The sequence below is a fragment of the Capsella rubella genome, unplaced genomic scaffold (assembly GCF_000375325.1).
Source record: "Capsella rubella cultivar Monte Gargano unplaced genomic scaffold, Caprub1_0 scaffold_3, whole genome shotgun sequence".
Classification (NCBI taxonomy): domain Eukaryota; kingdom Viridiplantae; phylum Streptophyta; class Magnoliopsida; order Brassicales; family Brassicaceae; genus Capsella; species Capsella rubella.
In genome coordinates this window covers 11,496,893-11,517,558 of record NW_006238921.1, presented here as the reverse complement: position 1 = coordinate 11,517,558, position 20,666 = coordinate 11,496,893, and the positions used below count along the sequence as shown (strand labels likewise).

The window sequence follows — 20,666 nt, the reverse complement described above, 5'->3', positions numbered from 1 at the left end:
GTGAAAAAATGGCTTGAAAATCGGATTTGAGGCTTTGTTGATAAGTGTGCACTAATGGTTTTGTTAAGTGTTTCAGGTTCGTGGGCTATTAAATTTATTTCAGGTGAAGCCCATTTGTTTCAAAGCCCATAAGATTGCTAAGCATATTTAGGAGGGAAATATTAGGGTTAAGTGTTAAACGTGGAAGTTGAAAGGTTTTTCGAATTTGTGCTTCTCTTGTTCTCCCAACTTCACGAGTTTGAAACCCTAAGCCAAGCACGATCGGCGACATGAAGTCCATCTTCAGCGGAATCCAGAAGCTTGTTTCGAGCCAGTCGCCAGAACCTGTTGCGTCTCCACCGGAACAGCAGATTCCAACGGAAATGCAGTCTCCAGCGGACGAAGAGCAGGTCCTCAGTCAGCAGGAAGCCGAGTCGATGGAACAGCAGGTCCCGTATTCAGTCACTCTTCCTGATTCAGAGGCTCAGGATCTAGAGAAGCCTGAATCCCCCAAATCGCCAACGGCTGTTGATGGCGATTGCGATTCCTACGTAAACCCTCAGAGATCTCAACCGGCTGAGCGAAATGAACCAAATCGGGTTCTGGAAATTGAAGAACTTTCCGATGGTTCTGATTCGGTTCAAGTAACCGGAACCACTGGGCTGTCTGTCTCGTCTCGAGTACTGAAGCGCAAGCAGTCAGCCGCGATGCCTTCTGAGAAGAAGAAGCGACAGGCAACCCGAGGAAAAGGAGTGGCTGTCAAAGATGAGCATTCATTGGAGTTTGATCAAACTCGGTTCGGGTCTGCTGTTGCGTTTCAGAGGTACGGTTCTTTCAATTCCCGGAAATTGCATGCTGAATTGAACATCACCTTTGGTGAAATTGATGAGGTTAGGGATCTGATTTATGCTGCGGGGTTACTTAGAACTGTCTCTGAGAGCAAGCCCTTTGATCCTCAAGTTGTGTATGAATTTTGGGCAAATCTGCCAACTGTTGAGCCAGAGACAGATTCCGCAGAAGTGCTGGTCCGAAATTGGGTGTATGAATTTTGTCCTGACAGGATTAATGCGTTGTTTGGACTGCCAGCTGTGGATGAACGCACAGAACAACGGCATATGGCTGAAGTGATTACCTCAGACATAGCTCTCTTTGTGTCTGGAGGAAAAGCCAAGGTCTTCAAGCAGTTCCAACTGTCTAAGGTTAAGGACAACAACACGAAAGATCTTCTCAAGATCTGTTGTACCAACTGGCTGCCTACAACCAATGATGGGTATGTCACTCCTGACAGAGCCAAATTGGTCTACAAGGTGATGCATCAGAAGCCGTTTGATTTTGGGAGAATGGTCTTTAAGCTGATCATCAACATGGGTCTGACTCCTGTCTCAAAGTTGTGCCTGCCGTTTCCCAGTTTGATCTATCAGCTGATCCAGTCACAGCACCCTGTGCATCCGGATGTATCTCAGCCAGTGCCAAAGTCCAACAAGAAGGGCAAAGCGAAGAGAGGACAGACTGCTGAGGTTCCAGTGTGCTCTTCAGATGATCGCAAGGCTTTGCGTCGTGCAATTCAGATCATGCAGCGTATCATCGATGCAGGTAAGTGTTTCTTCTTTCAATCTGTCATTCATGTGATCCATAAGTTACTTGTTTTTGACTTAGTTGTGCAAACAAGCATTTGTCCTGGGGGAGCAGTTGCTGTTGTTGCTGTTTGTTTTTGGTTGTTAGCAACAATGTATTTTTATTACAGAACCTTGTTTCGTTAGCTTTTAGCTTTTGGGTCTGTAATATGTTTAAACATGGCTTTTTAGGATTTCTTATTTTGGGATTTGTGCTAGTTATATTGCTAGATGTTTTCCTTGTTGCTGTGTTTTGGTTTTGTCTCTCTGTGACTTTCAGGTTTATCACAAAGGATGCTTGATTATCAAACTAAGTCAAAAAGGGGGAGATTGAAGATGCAGTTCCAGAACAGCTTGCTGTGAAGATCAGGAAGCTGCATCTGTTCAGACGCCTGAGACCACATCAGACGCCTGGGATCACATCAGACACTTGAAGTTGCTGACATGGAGTCGTGAGATGACGTGGCAAAGCTTAAGTGGATGGAGTGACGTGCTAAGGAAGATTTCTTGCTTGGTAGCAAAGATAGAGACGAATTGCGTGTGAAGATATGGTGAATATTCTTCACATCAAATAAGTAAAGGATAAGCTTGACAAGCAAGCATATTCCGTTTCCGTGAGATCCTCGAAGATCCTAGGGTTAGGGTTTCGAGTAGTGAGTATAAATAGTCTAGGGTTTGGCCACGAGCCACTTTGAACACTTTAGACTCTTTGTACGTGATTGTAAACTTCGAAGCTAGCAAAACAAAAAGCTGAGAAGGTGAGTGTTTGTTTTCTCTTGGGACTACACGGGTGTAGGAGAGATAGGTTTAGTGCTCGTTCTTTGGTCGGGTTCAATTCTATTGGGAGGAATAGATTGAGTAAGAGCCGAGACAAAATTGTATCCTAGGAAAAGATAAATTTTGTTAATAAAGATCGAAGGAAAAAGCGTTTGCTTGGCGCGTTCCAAGCGTAACTGTCTGTGTGTCTCTCCATACGTTTTCAGCATTGAAAGCCATCGAGGAAGTTGCCTACAACAACAATTGCTATCATTGACGCTACATATTTGATGACTTTTGGGTCGCTGCTGAAAGCATATCCCAAGTTATGTCGCACCAGCAACAAAACTGATCCTATCAGAAGACCCTCAACGATCACAATGGCTACAACCACACGCACAGCCAGCTTCGCCACCTCTGGATTCCCTGCTCCAAGCTCGTTAGAGACCCTTGTGCTGCAAGTGATAGATAACAGAGGTAAGTTTTTTTGCAGTATGAACAATACTTAATGTTAGTTTTTGGTTTGTTTGCTTACCTTGCAGTACCACCAAGGCCAACGGGGATCATCCACACAGTTAATGAAGTATTTAGGCTGTAAAAATGACAGAACCTTATATTAAGTAAAACAAAGTAATAAGAGTGACAATGATGAGACTTAATCCTTCTTACCAAATTGAAAGCACTGAAGTCTCCAAAACTGGATTAGGGAGCAATCCTGACAATAGAACCAACAGCTCGAAAGACCACATCTCAAAACTGTCCATATACATATATGACTTAATCAGGATCATGATACCAAATAAAGAATGAGAACTAAATTTTGAAAAGCCACTCACCAAACCATAACTGCAGAAGGGAAACCAAGCTTCACAAAAGTATAAATATCGCTCAGAGCTTCCTTAGAGAATCCAGTCCAAGTGTGAGAGCAAGAAGGAGAGAACTTGACATAACAGGACAAGAGAACAACATTAGTCCAATACGAAATTGAAATAGCTAGAGCAGCTCCTTTGTATCCTAAACCAGTCTTCAATACCAAAACCCAACAAAGAAACACATGAAGTCCAGCTGTAATTCCAGAGCTCACAAACACAGGGAACACATTGTTCTGTGCTTGCAAAAACCTGTTAAGACATTGAAGAAGTCCATACGCAAAGATGCTAGGGATCATGTATTGTGCATACGATCCTGCAAGCCTCGCGATAGACTTGTCTTGGTGTGCTAATACAAGAATGTGCTCTGTGTTAGCCCATATAATTGACAAAGGTACAGAGAGCACTAATAAAACACACATGGCTCTCTGCATTAGTATGCCTAAATTTCCAAACTGCCTCGCCCCATATGACTGGCCACAAAGTGTTTCAAGCGCACCTGCCGTGCCCATCTGTGGAATATTTCAGGATTTTGTGATTCTTCGGCTATAGTATATATAGAGAGAGATTAGATTTAGGTTACTGACCAGAAACGTAAAACCAGAGACAGAAGCGAAAGAGGTTGCGATGGATGCAGCAGAGAGAGGAAGTGAACCAAGATGGCCAACAAACATGACTGAGATGACTTGGAGAGAGTATTGTAGTATGCTGACACCAATCAGTGGTGCAGAGAGCTGTAACTGCTTCTTCAACTCAACCTTTAAACCATGGCTTTGAGGAGACAACAATGCAGCATCAGCATCAGCCTCCATAGGTTTTTTTTATTATTTGGGAATGATTCGGCCCTCATAGCAATACCTCCCATTTAAATACAGGACATGACTTTGTTGGATTAGGTCAAAGGAAATAAATGTGTAGGTTAACAAAAAAAATATATGTTACCTTTCAGTATATGTAATAATGAACCAATGATATAAGGAAACATAATATCACTAGTGTTAAAAGCCCAGATTAGTTTTATGTAATTAAGTGCAGAAAACAACAATGGTATTTTGTCATTAATTTGCAAAGTTGTAAAGGTCATTATCATTTTTTAATTAAAAAAGGGTATAGTATTATATGTTATGGAGTTCATGAAACTAAAAAATGATTGGCTTAATTTGTAGAAGACTTTCTTAAGATTGGTAAAGTAACTAATTATATTATGAATTCGATTGTTTATAGTCTTACGAAACTTAAAATACTTTAATATACAGTGATGTTACAACAATATATATGCATATTTTTACTCTGTTTAATTAATACTTTTATACCAAATGCAAAAGATTTTGGGAAATTGCATTTCATGGGTTCAGTTGACCATTTAATTAAGAATATAACTTCTAAGTTTTGATATTGTGCTTTCTTTTTGTAAGACATTTCTAACCCTATTACTCTCTCAAAAAGACTAAAGAACTAATAACAAGATCTTTTTGCTGATTTTATTCATTCTCTAGGGGAAAAAATAAAATAAATGATTTTTTGAAACTGAATACTAGTTGCCTCCATCATCCAATAAATGAACAGTTGCAACTTTCTAAGATAATATTAGTTTTCTTGGTTGTTGTCTCAGATCTATATATCAGAGGCTATACTCTTGTTTGATATTTTGTTTTTGTTTTTAAAATAAATTAAAATAGGGACAGCTTGGTAATATTGTGGGCTTCTAGGTGAGAGAACTAATTTTACAATTATGGATCATTTGGTTTTTGTTTCTTGTTCAACTAGGACTACAATTTTAACTCACCCAAAGATTTTCATATAATATTTTGAAATTGATTATATTTTCAAAATATCTTTACGCAGTGTGTAAAAAAATAAGTGTTGATATATAAGATATTCTCTTTTATTAAAGAGTCCTATGCTATTGTGAAATTGAGAATTTAGTGAGTATATAAAACGATGTACGATGAACAAGAGAGATCTGCAGGCCGTACCATAGAGAATTTACACAAAGACAGAATTTAGGAAAAGAGAGATTTGCAAGCTTTTTGTAAAAATATGTTCTATTTTAAGGCTGAGGAGATGTGGTGAAGAAGAGATCGTGGAGATGGAGTAGTTAATATAAATGTCTAATGAATTTAAAGAAAAATTTAGGAAACACAACACAAGTCCACAAAAAAAATATTTTCTCTCCACTGTTGACAAAGTCATGTAAACTTTGCATAAAATAACCACCAAAATCCTCAAAAAATAGTTATAGTTAATATATTCATGTAGTTATATTTTACAAAATAGTCATGTAGAAAATAGTTATAACATAGTCTCACATATCCCTAACATATATTAGACTATATTGATTTTCAAAACATATTATTACTATTTTCTCTTTAATTACTATGTTTCAATACTAAAGTTTGGATTAAAAACATATGATTCAATTTATGAAATATCAAATTTGTTTTTTCTTTCTGATCATGTTATAAAAAAATATTTCACTTTCAGTTTTATTCTTTCCTATTTAAAATTATATATATACAATTACATAAATTGTTGTTTTATTCTACCATGAATTAAATTTTACTTCCATTCTAAAACTCAGTAACACATTTAAGATTTTAAATCATGATCAATTTAAAATAAATGTTGAATTATATTATAACCACTAATAAAAATATTAATAATATTTTTCTTATTTTAACTTTTTGTTTATTTTACATAATTCATTTTTTATTTATATAAACTTTCTATTAATTATAAGTAACATAAATATGCACTAAATGAATTTTAAAATTTACTAAATGAAGTTTTAAATTTATTTTAGTGTAAAATATAACTGTTGCTTAGGTGGATACTTAGGTGGCATCATGAAAAAAAAAAAAAACTAACTTTATATATATAGATGTGAGCCAATAGAAAGTGAAAATAAAGTAGATGTTGAAAAGCAATGAGTGCATAATAGATAATGACAAAAGAATTGTAGTCAAACGTGTATAAAATAAATTACTAAAACTTAAAAAGATAATAATGCACATGACTAAATTAAAATCTTTTAAATTTCATTCATTCATTCATCATGGCAGTTGTTTAATACACAAAATTTGATACTATACAAATGCCAACTTAAACTCACTAATAAATTCAAACTATGAACCTCAATTACATGAAATTAACTCATTTAAAGCTCTTTAAAAATGACCATTCAACAATGATAAGTCAAATGACATGGTGGCAATGACAAGGCGTTAGGTGTGAGTAAAACAACGTCGTTTTGTGAATCTTCGATTTTTTCATGGAAATCAATTTACACTCCAATTTACACTATTAAAAGAGAAGCATTTTGTATAAGATGAGCATAGTGTATACAATTAAAAAGAGTAAAACAAAAGAAATAAGATTACAACATAAAACGATTAAAAGGGTAAACTGGTAACAAAAAAAAAGTTAAAAACACACATACCTTTTAATAGCACCCACCCGATTGAAAACAAAAAAAAAAAACCAAATATGTTCACATAACTGTTTCGTTTGGACCACTGAAAACATGTCGAGGCCCAGATATGTTGATGTGACCAGATATGTTGTTGTGAAGCACATATAATAATCTATGTTCGATATCATTAATTTGGACCATAATTAGGAGCAAAATAATCCCATATCTATATATATAAAGTTAGCTTTTTCTCTTTTCCCATGATGCCACCTAAGCATCCATCTAAGCCACATATTTGTTTAAACATTAAAATAAATTTAAAACATTCATTTAGTACATATTTATGTTACTTATTTAATTAACAGAAAGTTTATATAAATAAAAATAAATTATGTAAAAAAAATGAAATGTTAAAATAAGAAAAACAATACTTTAATTTTTTTTATTAGTGGTAATAATATAATTCAACTTTCATTTTAAATTGATCATAATTTAATATTTTAAATATGTTACTGAGTTTTAGAATGGAAGTAAAATTTAAATTTATGGTAGACTAAAACATCATTTATGTAATTGTATATATAAAATTATAAAGAGAAAAAAATGAAAGTGAAATATTAGTTTATAACATGATCAAAAAGAAAAAAAAATGATATTTCATAAATTGAATCAAGTGCTTTTAATCCAAATTTGAGTATTGAAAGATAATAATTAAAAAGAAAATAATTATAATATTTTTTGAAAATCAATTAAAAATAATAAAATATTACAATATGAATAAAAAATCAACGAAACAAAATTATAAACCTCTCGCGCGGAGCGCGGGTCAACTGCTAGTCATATATAGGGAGAATTTCAAAAATACCCCTTTTCATATACCTCTTTTTAAAAATACTTCTTTTTCAAAATTTATCAAAAAACCCACTAAAAATGTTGAAATTTATCCAAATATGTGTGTAAGCTTATAAATATATACACAAATTACCTTTATATGTGTATAAAAATTTATATACCTTTCATAATAGCGTAATTATAAAAACCTTATAAAAACCGTATAAACCCTTTTAAAAACCTTTTAAAAACCTTATAAAACTTATAAAACGATTTAAAACTATTTAAAACATTTTAAAATATTTGTATCGAATCTCACAGTAGTAGTTATTATATAGAAGTACCTTATAAACTATATAAAACTTTATAATTTTTTTATATTTAAAAAGAGGTATTTTTGAAAATGGATAGATAAAGGAGGTATTTTTAAAAAGGGGTAAACCAAAAGGGATATTTCTCAAAAATTCTCTCATATATATAAAAGTAAGGGTTGTAGGGGTTGCTAGAGAATGTGGATGGCAAAAGATTGGAGCGTGTGTGAATCTTGGTTCATATTATCTTGTTGGAGTTCCCTTGGGTTTGCTTCTTGGTTTCCATTTATATCTCGGTGGTCGGGTAAACAGTTCTTGTATTCTTTTATTGCTATTGTATAGTCTATGTCTATGTATGAGTTCAAGTGCAACACAAGAGTTAAGAAGGTAGTTATAGAGAGTACTTCATCCATGACCATGTCAAGACAACAATATAGTTTATCAATGACAAACATAGTAATATTGGGTAGTTCTATATCGTTTCTTCAGGGGCTTTGGCTGGGAATTGTAACTGCACTAGTTGTTCAAGTGATCTCTCTTTCCCTCGTCACCATACTTACCAATTGGGATAAAGAGGTTAGACAGAACAACCTGTTACGATTTACTTTGGATTTCAAATCCATTACCATACTAATATTTTCTTACTAAATATCTTCTTTTTTGGTAGGCCAAGTGTAACACCCGTGTCCCGTTTTGGGGGGTGTCGATCGACACCAATGTTGGATGTCGCTCGACACTAGCATGTTTCGGTTTGATCGGTTCATTTTTAATTGCAAAATTATGTGGTTATTGGGTTGGTTAACACTAGGTCGTGTTTAAAAGAGGGAAGATCGTGTGTTGTCTCTTCCCAGCCGCTTTTTAACACTTCGAGAGATAGAGAAAAAAGGTTCTAGAGCTTCTGAGGGTTTTTGTGAGTCTTTTGGTGGTGCTTGGTGGTTGATCTTGGTGGTTTAAGGCTAGTAGAGGCTAGATCCGTGTTGTGTGGTGTTAGAGGAGGCAGATCCTTCCCTGTTCTTCCATGTTTCGTTGCTGTTCTTCTTGTTTAAAGAGGAAAAAGCAAAGTGTGATCCGTGGAATCATGGCGAGGAGAGGAGGATGATCTAGGCGCTCATTGGTGTTTAGATTATTGTAGGATTTGTTAGGAGGTTAGAATGGAATTTAGAAGCATGTTAGGATGATTATGGTTCTGGAATAATGATAGTTGATTTCGTTGGTTTAATGGAATTGTTTGATTGGAATTTTATTTAAGTTTTCCGCTGGTTACGCTGATTGGTTGTGTTAGTGAGATTGTCTGTTTTGCTTAAAATGGGTTAATCCGGTTTGCATGTTAAAAAAAAAAAGATGGGTTCTTTCAATTTGGTATCAGAGCATTTACGGTTCTAAGACGAGATTTAATTAGTAAAAATTATGGTGTGATGTGTGAATTTCATTGATGAGGAATGATGATGTGGATTGCAAGATGATTGATTGTGTGTTTAATCAATTGTGTGAGCATGGAGACCTAGATCATCCTCTCGAGCCTTCAATGAGATTCCACGGTAAGTTGTGTGGTTTGGTGAGTTGTTTGGTGTTCTTAGCCTTCTGTTGTGTTGCAGATGGTTAGAGGTGGAGCTGTCGGTCGTGGTCGTGGTCGTGATCATGGGCGTGGTCGCGGTAGGGGGCGTGGTGTTGCCTCGGGTAGCGACACGAGTGTGGGCCGGAGTGCTACGGCCGATTTTGTTAGTGAGTCCCAATCGCATCAGAAGAGGCCCGTGGGTGGTGAGAGTGTGAGTGCCGTGGGAGCCGGTTTGTCCGGGAACGGTACTAGTGTTGTTGGAAACCCGGTTGGGGGTGTTCCAACAGGTGCAGCCTAGGGTCAGAATGATCGGCTTGCGGATTTATTGACGCAGCTCTTAGAGCGGTTACCGGGTGCGGTACCGCTGGTGCAGGCTCCTGTTGAGCTTGGGGTGCAGGCTCCTGTTGGGCCTGAGTTGCAGGCTCCTGTTGGGCCTGAGGTGCTGGCTCATATTGGGCCTGAGGTGCTGGCTCCTCTTGGGCCTGGTGTGCAGCCTGTTGTTGGGGTTGTACCGCCTGAGGGGGTAGGTGTAGTGGTCGAGCAGCCATACTATCTGCGGATGTTGGAGAAGCTGCACCGGTTCGGTATGTCCTTGTTCTTCGGAGTCTCCTACCCGGCTGTAACGGATGAGTGACGGGTGCAATTGGAGCGGTATTTCCAGTCGATGAGGTGTCCAGAGGCGTATCAGGTGGGCCTAGCGGCCCACTACTTGGCGGGTGATGCACATTTGTGGTGGCGGAGTGTGCTGGTCAAAAGGGGGCAGGGATTGGCGGTGTGGGAAGATTTCTTGGCAGAGTTTAATGCCAAGTATTTCCCGGCGGAGGCACAGGACCGGATGAAGTCGCAGTTCTTGGCGTTGACTCAGGGCGAGCGGTCGGTGCGGGAGTACGACTCGGAGTTTAGCCGACTCCTGGTGTATTCTGGGCGTGCGGGAGATCCTGAGCAGATGTAGGTGCAACGGTTCTTGAAGGGTCTCAGCCCTGACATGAGGGTGCGGTGCAAGGTGCGGGCCTATGCATCGCGTGTGGAGCTGGTTGACGTGGCGGCAGGGATCGAGGACGAGTTGAGGAGTCACGGGGTGATTCCTAGTCCGTCGGTGCAGCCGAAGAAGACCCAGCTACAGTCGGTTCCGAGCAGGGGTGGCAAACCTGCTCAGGGACAGAAGAGGAAGTGGGATGACACTTCCAGGGCTAGTCCGGGTGACCGGAAGTGCCTCAGGTGTGGGAGCACGGATCACAGGGTGGCGAGTTGCCCAAAGAAGGGCGAACCGTGGGTGGATACCCGTGTCTGTTACCACTGCAGAGAGACGGGGCACATCAAGACGAGGTGTCCTAAGTTACAACAGATGGCGTTAGCAGCGGTGCAGCCGGTGATGCAGCCAGTGGTGCAGCAGTGGGTGCAGCCAGGATTGCAGCTGGGAGGGCAGTCTTTGGCTCAGCTGGGAGCACCGCCGGTGGCACAGATCGAGGGATCGAGGGGGTATACGACCGTGGAGACAGGAGAGCCAAACACTGGACGGTCGATCACAGGTTTAATTCTAAGACTCAGTATGTTTCCTTCTGTTGTTTTAGAATTTGTGTTGTTTTTCCTGTGATTTTGGGTGGACGGCCTTAGTGAAAAGGGTTTGTGTAGGGACCCTGTTGGTGGGCGGGTTCTTGTCCCACGTGATGTTTGATTCTGGAGCTACGAATAGCTTCTTTACCCCGGAGTGCGCGGCGGGTGGTAACATCCGAGGAGATCCCGATGGTCATTTTAGAGCTGTTAGAGTCACAGGAGGCGCATTACTAGCGGTTCAGGGACGGGCTAGTTGTGTGGATGTACAGATTGCGAGAGAGTCGATGCCGGCAGATCTGTACATTAGTCCGGTGGAGTTGTATGATGTAATTATGGGCATGGATTGGTTGGATCGGCACAGAGTTCATCTGGCTTGTCATCGGGGGAGAGTCTACTTCGAGCGGCCCGGACCGAAGAGGTATTACCAGGGTGTGAGAACGATTTCAGGGAGTTTGGTGATTTCGGCGATGCAGGCGGATAAGATGATCCGGAAGGGGCGGGAAGCTTACTTGGCGACGATCGTTATGCCAAAGACGGTCGGAGAGATAGCAGTGGATAAGATCCAGGTGGTCCAGGAGTTCGAGGATGTGTTTCAGTCGTTGAAGGGGTTACCACCATCTCGGTCTGATCCCTTCACGATTGAGTTAGAGCCCGGAACAACACTGTTGTCTAAGACTCCGTAAAGGATGGCTCCAGCGGAGATGGCTGAGCTGAAGAAGCAGTTGGAGGATCTGCTGGGTAAGGGTTTCATCCGTCCTATTGTTTCATCGTGGAGAGCACCGGTGTTGTTCGTTAAGAAGAAGGATGGGAGTTTCCGGCTGTGTATCGATTACCGGGGACTTAACCGAGTCACGGTGAAGAACAAATATCATTTACCGCGGATTGACGAGTTGTTGGATCAGTTGAGGGGAGATACGTGGTTCTCTAAGATCGATTTGGCGTCAGGGTACCATCAGATTCCTATCGACGAGGCAGATATCTGTAAGACGGTGTTCAGGACAAGGTATGGGCATTACGAGTTCGTGGTGATGCCTTTCGGGTTGACTAATGCACCAGTGGCGTTCATGAGGCTGATGAACAGCGTGTTCCAGGCGTTTCTGGATGAGTTTGTTATCATCTTCATCGATGATATTCTGGTGTATTCTAAGAGTCCTGAGGAGCACGAGGGACACTTGCGGGCAGTGTTGGAGAAGCTGCGTGAGCAGAAACTGTATGCTAAGCTTAGTAAGTGCAGTTTCTGGCAGAGAGAGATGGGTTTTCTGGGTCATATCGTGTCTGCAAAGGGAGTTTCTGTGGATCCAGAGAAGATTGAGGCTATCAGAGGTTGGCCTAGGCCGCAGAATGCCATAGAGATTCGGAGTTTTCTCGGGTTGGCGGGTTATTACAGACGGTTTGTGAAGGGCTTTGCCAGCACAGCTCAGCCGATGACCAAGCTGACGGGGAAGGATGTTCCTTTTGTGTGGACTCCTGAGTGTGAGCAGGGTTTCGCTCAGCTCAAGGAGATGTTGACGAGTACGCCGGTTTTGGCTTTACCAGAGCAGGGAGAGTCGTATGTGGTGTACACGGATGCTTCTGGAGTTCGTTTGGGTTGTGTGTTGATGCAGCAGGGTAAGATGATCGCCTATGCTTCGTGGCAGTTACGGAAGCATGAGGGCAACTACCCTACTCATGATTTAGAGATGGCAGCAGTGGTCTTTGCTCTGAAGATTTGGAGATCTTATCTGAATGGAGTGAAGGTTCAGGTGTTTACAGATCATAAGAGTCTGAAGTATATATTCACGCAGTCTAAGTTGAACTTGAGGCAAATGCTCTGGATGGAGTTGGTTGCAGACTATGATCTGGAGATAGCTTACTATCCCGGTAAGGCTAATCTGGTACAGATGCTCTGAGCAGGAAGCGGGCGGCTTCAGATCGAGGGCAAGATATGGAGACCTTGGTGGAAGAACTTAGCACCTTGCGGTTGTGTGCTATTTCTCAGGAGCCACTGGGGTTAGAAGCAGCTAACCGAGCATACCTTTTGACCAGAGTTCGAGCGGCTCAGAAGAAGGATGCAGGGCTGGTTAATGCTTCTAAGGATACTGAGTTAGAGTATCAGGTTGCTGCCAATGGTACTATCCTTGTGCATGCGCGAGTTTGTGTGCCCAAGGATGAGGAGTTGAGATGAGAGATCTTGAGTGAGGTTCATGCGAGTAGGTTCTCTATTCATCCAGGAGCGACCAAGATGTACCGAGATCTGAAGCGGTACTATCATTGGGTCGGGATGAAGAGGGACGTGGCTAAATGGGTCTCTGAGTGCGATGTATGTCAGCTAGTGAAGGCTGAGCATCAGGTGCCGAGTGTATTATTGCGGAGTCTCCCTATTCCAGAGTGGAAATGGGACATGATCACGATGGATTTCATGGTAGGTTTGCCAGTGTCTCAGTTCAAGGATGCCATTTGGTTCATTGTGGACCGTTTAACTAAATCTGCACATATCATGGCTATTAATAAAACCGATGGAGCGGCAATGCTAGCTAAGAAGTATGTTCAGGAGATTGTGAGATTTCATGTAGTACCGGTCAGTATTGTGTCAGACCGGAATTCGAAGTTCACTTCGGCGTTCTAGAAGGCTTTCCAGAAGGAGATGGGTACTAAGGTGCATTTGAGCACGGCTTACCATCCTTAGACAGACGGGCAGTCTGAGCGGAACATTCAGACACTTGAGAATCTATTGAGGATGTGTGTGTTGGACTGGGGTGGTCAGTGGGCAGATCACTTGAGCTTGGTGTAGTTTGCTTATAATAATAGCTATCAGGCGAGTATTTGGATGGCTCCTTATGAGGCGTTGTATGGGAAGTCATGTCGGACACCTCTATGCGGGACTCAAGTGGGGGAGAGGAGCATTTATGGTGCGGATTTTGTTCAGGAGACTTCAGAGAAGATTCGGGTTCTGAAGCTGAACATGAGATAGGCGCAGGATCGACAGAAGTGTTATGCTGATAAGAGGCGCAAGGAGTTGGAGTTTGAGGTTGGAGATATGGTGTATCTCAAGATGGCGATGTTGCGTGGTCCTAACATGTCCCTTACCGAGACTAAGCTGAGTCTGAGGTTTATGGGTCCTTTCAGGATTGTGGAGCGGGTTAGACCGGTGGCTTATCGGTTGGAGTTACCTGAGGTGATGCATGCATTTGATAAGGTGTTCCACGTGTCGATGCTGAGGAAGTGTCTTCACAAGGATGATGAGGTGTTGGCTACGATCCCGGCAGATCTTCAGCCTAGCATGACCTTAGAGGCGAGGCCAGTGAGGGTTCTCGAGAGGCAGGTAAAGGAACTTCGACGTAAGAGGAGTCCAGTGGGACTAGGACGGAGTCTTGGAGGAAACTTGGGAGCCAGTGGCCAGGATGAAGGCAAGGTTCTGAAAGTAGTTTGACAAGCAGGTCGAGGAGTACACCGTTTGGCTTGTATGTTTTTGAGTTGTTCGGTTGTATCTCTTTTGTATTTTCATTTTGGTGTAATGATTATGACATTTGAGATTAATAAGATGAGTATTTCTTGAATTGACTTGTGGTGTCATGTGTTAAAGAAATATGTGCGAGTTTCTAAAAATAAAAAGTGTTGGGTTGACGGTTCTATTTTTGGAAAGTCTCGGGGTGGTGGTTAGTATAGCATTGTGATGCTATAAATGGACCACGGGAGGTATATCTGATCGAGAGATATGCTCAGAGGCGTTTAGACTTATTTGCTCGGATATGATATGATGGCCTCGGATGACAATTCGAGTGCACGCTTGAGGGTGACGACCCGAGAGCGAGCGTGAGACTTCCCGGATACCGTAGCTAGAAGGCGGGTGGCCTAATAGTGAGTCGGTATGACTTGAGGGTTGCGACCTGAGAGCGAGGGGAGTGGTGAGACTTCCTGGATACCGTAGTCTAAGGTTGAGGCCTGAGGACGAGCCTGTATGATCCACGGCCCACTGGTTGCGACCTATGGACGGGGGAGGTGGGTGTGTATGAGCAAATAGGGTCTGGAGCGTGAGCATATTGATTAGATAGGGGCCTCAGTGAGTTCAGTTGTGTACTGACGGTTGTGTTGGAGGATTCGAGGACGAATCCTAGTTAGTGGGGGAGAATTGTAACACCCGTGTCCCGTTTTGGGGGGTGTCGATCGACACCACTGTTGGGTGTCGCTCGACACCAGCATGTTTCGGTTTGACCGATTCGTTTTTAATTGCAAAATTGTGTGGTTATTGGGTTGGTTAACCTAGGTCGTGTTTAAAAGAGGGAAGGTCGTGTGTTGTCTCTTCCCAGCCGCTTTTTAACCCTTACAGAGATAGAGAAAAAAGGTTCTAGAGCTTCTGAGGGTTTTTGTGAGTCTTTTGGTGGTGCTTGGTGGTTGATCTTGGTGGTTTAAGGCTAGTAGAGGCTAGATCCGTGTTGTGTGGTGTTAGAGGAGGCAGATCCTTCCTTGTTCTTCCCTGTTTCGTTGATGTTCTTCTTGTTTAAAGACGTAAAAGAAAAGTGTGATCCGTGGAATCATGGCGAGGATAGGACGATGATCTAGGCGCTCATTGGTGTTTTGATTATTGTAGGATTTTTTAGGAGGTTAGAATGGAATTTAGAAGCATGTTCGGATGATTATGGTTCTGGAATAATGATAGTTGATCTCGTTGGTTTAATGGAATTGTTTGATTGGATTTTTATTTAAGTTTTCCGCTGGTTACGCTGATTGGTTGTGTTAGTGAGATTGTCTGGTTTGCTTAAAATGGGTTAATCCGGTTTGCATGTTTTAAAAAAAAGGATGGGTTCTTTCACCTAGAAAGCATTAGCCAGGGTTGGGTCTTCAGATCAGGCTGATGGAGAACCAAAGTGATCTTTGTCTCTACATAGTTCACGTTTGTCTAAACAAGTGATTCAAATAAACGTATTGTTTGTGGAGTGAATTGTTTTTCGTTACTAACCTATTTTTGTATTGATTTTTTTTTTTAAAATGATGTAAAGGAAGTAGGGATAATTATTACATTTGAAAAAAAAGATTATATTAAATATCTATATTAATATTTTTGCAGCATTTTTTGAAAAAAAAACCTTGGTTTTGAAAGTTATTTACAAAACTATGTCATTGGCATTAATTATTTACAAATTTTTTTTAGCATACGTACAACAACCCATATCGAGTAGAATTTGTTTGATAATGGTTCAGAACCTTTATAAATAGGATTATAACCTTCCAACTACAAATGACAGGACTATGAACATGAGATTATTTTTTTGGGGAATATATGACGGGACGGGTTGTAAGACGGGAACAGTTGTTAACTACATATAAAATTTAAAATATTTTACAGATATATAAGAAAATTTTACATATATTGAATATCATATATAAGAAACTTTTTTTTTAGTTAACCCATGGGTTACCCATAACCCTAATGGGTTTACCCCGATAAACCTATGAACCCATTGGACAAACCCATCAAAACTCATTTATTTAAATGGGTTTAAACACTTAACCCATACCCACTAACATAATAGACAACTAGGGTAAACCTAAGAATTATTACCCATTTTGACACGCTTAACCAAGTTTATACGAAAATATTATTGACTTTGCCATTTTTTAAAATATGGATATATTTTTTTGGCGATTATATGACATGAAGGGGTATAACACGTAAAATGTTGTTATATGCTTCCAACATATTATATAATGGGATGGGCTGTAAGACGAAACAAACTTTAATTTGATATTTCTTAAAATATTCTAATATTATTAATCTCACAGTTTAATACGGGTCATTTTACTATTTTATTAACAACACTGATATAAAAACTGTATAATTAAACTGATTTAGTAAAGTTTGAAATTATGCAATCTTAATAATTATTAAATAAACTCCAAAAAAAAACTATCAATTTAAAAAAATACAAATTACAAAGAAAATGTTTATCTCGCGGTGTATCACGGGTCAAAATCTAGTATATTAACATTATTGGAGTACAATTTGACCAAAATTCATTTTTACACTACTTATAAAAAAGCCAATGTCAAAATGGTTAGTTTTGACTTTCATTGGTTCCAGTTAGGGATGTCAAAATGGATAAACCAACTCAAACTAACTCATAATCCAATGAGTTTAGACTTAAATGGTTTATGAGTGGATCAACCCATTAACCCAATTATTTGATGGTTTTAATGCTTAAATGGGTTGACTCATAATAATAAATTAATAAATTAATGTTATTAGATATTATTAATTTAATATCAATATTTATTATTAATAACAATACTAGGTAGTAACCCGTGTCACGGCTCGGCCAATTCGGTTAAGTCAATTTCTGTGTTGATGATTTGTATTTTGAAGATTTTGTATGATTGGGATTTCATGGTCCAGCGAACACTATATACCTATGAGCCTATTATATAGCCTATTATTCAACGTCGATCTCCAGTTCCTATATACAGCCTATAGGATCTTGATTTTAAGGCTCTTGAGCATGTACGTGAATTTTGGAAAGTGTCTTAAAAATAATAAATGTAGATTTATTGATTTTGAGATCCAATTTTAGTCATTTATTTGTCAAAAGTGTCTTATATTTAGCATCCTTTTGTTGGATTTAGACACTCAATGTGTTTTAAAAAACCAAATTAATTATTTTACACACTCATTGAAGTGTTACCATTGAACATGTTAACTGGGTTGTCCCGTCCACTAATTCTTGAAATTTGTCATATTACACTAGTGATGATGAACATGTTGAATCATTCTTTCTAGTTACAAGAAAATGTAACACACAGTTAATCATCATGTCATACATTATAGAAAAAATCTATCTGTTATTATTTTGTTTTGAGAAGCGACTTATAAAGAAAGTAGAAGCATGTTATAAAGAGAGTCTACAGAACCCAAACTCATTCTTTAATGAAGATATTGATTTTCAATTGCTCTTCCAATACAATACTAGAATGTTGGTGGATAAAATATGAAATGTGTTTTTAGTTAGCCTTTTGACTTCCAGCAGTGCTTTATTAGACAATGCGTACTAATATAAGACATATCAATAAATATGTAACGATAAACCACTGAACCCAGTTTCCCAAAAGTTCAACGTAAAGCCAAATCAATTAGAAATCTCCAACTAAGTTCATATGGGGCATAGAAGAATGGACTAGTACTCATTATCCATTTGTTATTTTTTTTTTAATAATCAAAGAGGTTCTGGGCCGAATCTCATACATTCCCTCAGGCTCGAAACCAAAGCATTTTATATGATTTCGTCCCAAGCGCTACTCGAACCGGCGAACTCTAAGCTTTTGCCAGAAATCTTTACCACTTGAGCTATTAGAACTTGGTATTATCCATTTGTTAACTTACGTTGTTGAACTCATTTTCAACTTGCAATGCAATTTCCTTAGACTGGGATTGATCGTTTGACGTCACTATCTTTGTCATCTGAACACCCGACTCTATTTGTAGCTTTCTTCGCCTATCACTACAAGAAAAGTGAATCATTGTGACTTTTGTTAGAGACTAAAATATATAGTCACAAATTTGTGACTTACGTAGATACAATTTTGTAACGTATTTTTTTGTCATAAATTCGTAATTGTTTCGTCACAATATTATAACGAATAAAGTCGTCCCGAATTTTTGTCTCAAGTCGTGACGAAATTGTGTCGATAAAAACTATTGTAACAACTGTGACGATTTTATTACCAATATGTGCTTGTAAATCGTGACTTTAATTTGATACTCAAAATTTGTCACACATTTGTGACTTTTTAAATACTAAATTAAGACCAAAATATTTTGTAACAAATTCGTAATTATTTTGTCATAAGATTGTTACAGATTAATTAACTCATGTAAAAGTTTTCTCAATCATTGACAAAATTGTGAGCATAATTTCATTGTTTATAAAATAATAACAATAAATCTATAAAAATAATATAGGAAAAATAATTATTCTTAAAAGCTAAAAATGCTTCCATTGTTTATAAAGTAAATAAAAATTTGAACTTAAAACTTAAAGCTAAACATCCATCTTAAGCTTGCCTTGTGTGTATCCAACTCATAACTACCACTTAGTCCCTGCTTAAACAACATGAATATAAACACTTAATTTTTTTTTAGTAAAAGCAAAATACATAATTGACAAATATATATATTTTACCTTCGATTGTTGGTATTAGAACTAACAAAAGAGTTAATAAGATCATGCAATTTCTTTAATTCGTCTTCTAGGTAATTGACTCGGCTTTTCAAAGAAATTATCTCTTCTTCAGTGGTTGTTGTTGTAGTGCGATTCTGGTTAGATCTTCTTTTTGTATAACTTTGGTTGTTTGCCGGTTTTCGAAAAAGGCTAGACGTATTTTTGTAATCTTCCTCTATGTCACTTTCATCAATGATTAGATGATCAATTTCTCTAACCTATAAGGAAAATAATTCATCATTTTGATAGAAATTAAAAATAATTCATTATCTAGATAGAGATTAAAAATGGTTCAAAAGTAAGTAGCAACACCTGTGTATGACAAACATCGATTGTACTTTCAGATTTTGTGATTTCTTTCTTTATTTCTGTCTCATATATACATTCACTTTCTCCGGGAATAAGAGATTCAAATCCATCACTTGTATCTAGCATCGGCGATTCATAGACATAGTCCGGAAACCAGTTACCTAAGTGAGGAGGTTCTAATGAAAAATGAATTATATCAAAGTAGATTAGGTTCCCAAAATAAATAGAATACGCAAATAAGGTTTACAAGATGATAAGTGAAATAATATTTACCATAGATCAATGAATCATCAAGACTATCATCTGAAATCTACACAAGTAGTAATCAAACAATAAAAAATGGTTCTAACAAATCAATAACTCAAAATATGAAATAGTTAGATATTATGTTACCTCTTTCATATTGTTGTTGTTAAGAATAACAGAGGTGAAATCTGTGTAAAAGCATCAACGTGAAATATTAGTCAAATAATTTAGAAACTTACGAGCTTTAAACTATTGTATAAGAGCATATAGACATCTCAATATTTGGACCCACAATTCTAATTCCAAATTGCCAAAACAACGTTTCTACAAAAGTAGTGTAATGAAAGGACAAACAATTGACATGATCAAGAAACAACTATCATAGATGGAGATGAAAATAACCTTGTTGAAGTGAAGGCAACGATTCTATATGTTATCTTGTAGACAGAGACGTAGAGGAAGATTAGATATACAGATTTTATGCAGCAGAAAGATTCAGCAAACAGAGGCAAAGACTAGTTCGATTAAATAGGTTTTACTTTTTTGCTAAACCAAAAATTAGGTTGAAAGATTTTTTTTTGTGGGAAACAATAATATTAGGCGGCTAAAATTAGTTAACAAAATATAGACTAGAAATCTAAAAAAGTTAAATATTTTCATTTTATATGGAAAAGAATGCTTCGTCACATATTGTTTTTTGATAATTATCCTTTTAGTATTTTTCTAGATAAATATGATCATATTATTTGTCAAGCTAGTAATATTTTATAATTATTCTATTATATTACTGTGATAATAGGAAATTTATGTGCCTATATATATATTTGACCAAGATCAATAGAAACAGAAAAAAAAAATCTGTAGACTATTAGATAGACATCGAGACCTTTACAAAGGCCAAAACACATATACAAGAGAGGTACGTTTCTTGTCATACAAGTAATCATTAATTTATGTTGGGTACTTTGAATGTCGTGACGTAGAGATTCCTTGTTATTTTTGTTTTAAGTATATTTAAGCTAATTCAGGGTGTGTTGTCTTT

At 38.3% G+C, this 20,666-nt stretch overlaps 2 protein-coding genes and 1 long non-coding RNA gene across 3 annotated transcripts in view; all 3 read right to left on the bottom strand.

Moving 5' to 3' along the window:
• LOC17891283 (protein DETOXIFICATION 17) overlaps positions 1–4,029 on the bottom strand; it is a 13,002-nt gene extending 8,973 nt beyond the window's left edge. The window contains exons 1-5 of the mRNA XM_006300090.2: positions 3,805–4,029; positions 3,185–3,729; positions 3,018–3,104; positions 2,884–2,940; positions 2,576–2,803 (exon numbers count right to left, since the gene is read on the bottom strand). Coding sequence (XP_006300152.2) covers positions 2,576–2,803; positions 2,884–2,940; positions 3,018–3,104; positions 3,185–3,729; positions 3,805–4,029 — 1,142 coding nt within the window. The remainder of the gene's footprint in view (positions 1–2,575; positions 2,804–2,883; positions 2,941–3,017; positions 3,105–3,184; positions 3,730–3,804) is intronic.
• A 14,239-nt stretch (positions 4,030–18,268) lies between these two features.
• The window catches only part of LOC17890995 (protein DETOXIFICATION 17), an 11,171-nt gene continuing 8,773 nt past the window's right edge, over positions 18,269–20,666 (bottom strand). Inside the window, 1 exon segment of the mRNA XM_023786151.1 lies at positions 18,269–18,343. Within this exon segment, the coding sequence (XP_023641919.1) occupies positions 18,269–18,343 (75 nt within the window).
• On the bottom strand, positions 18,876–19,482 carry LOC111831390. Its single transcript, XR_002834580.1, has 3 exons — positions 19,382–19,482; positions 19,031–19,287; positions 18,876–18,948 (listed from the first exon to the last, which is right to left on the bottom strand). It is a non-coding gene; the product is annotated as an uncharacterized LOC111831390 (long non-coding RNA).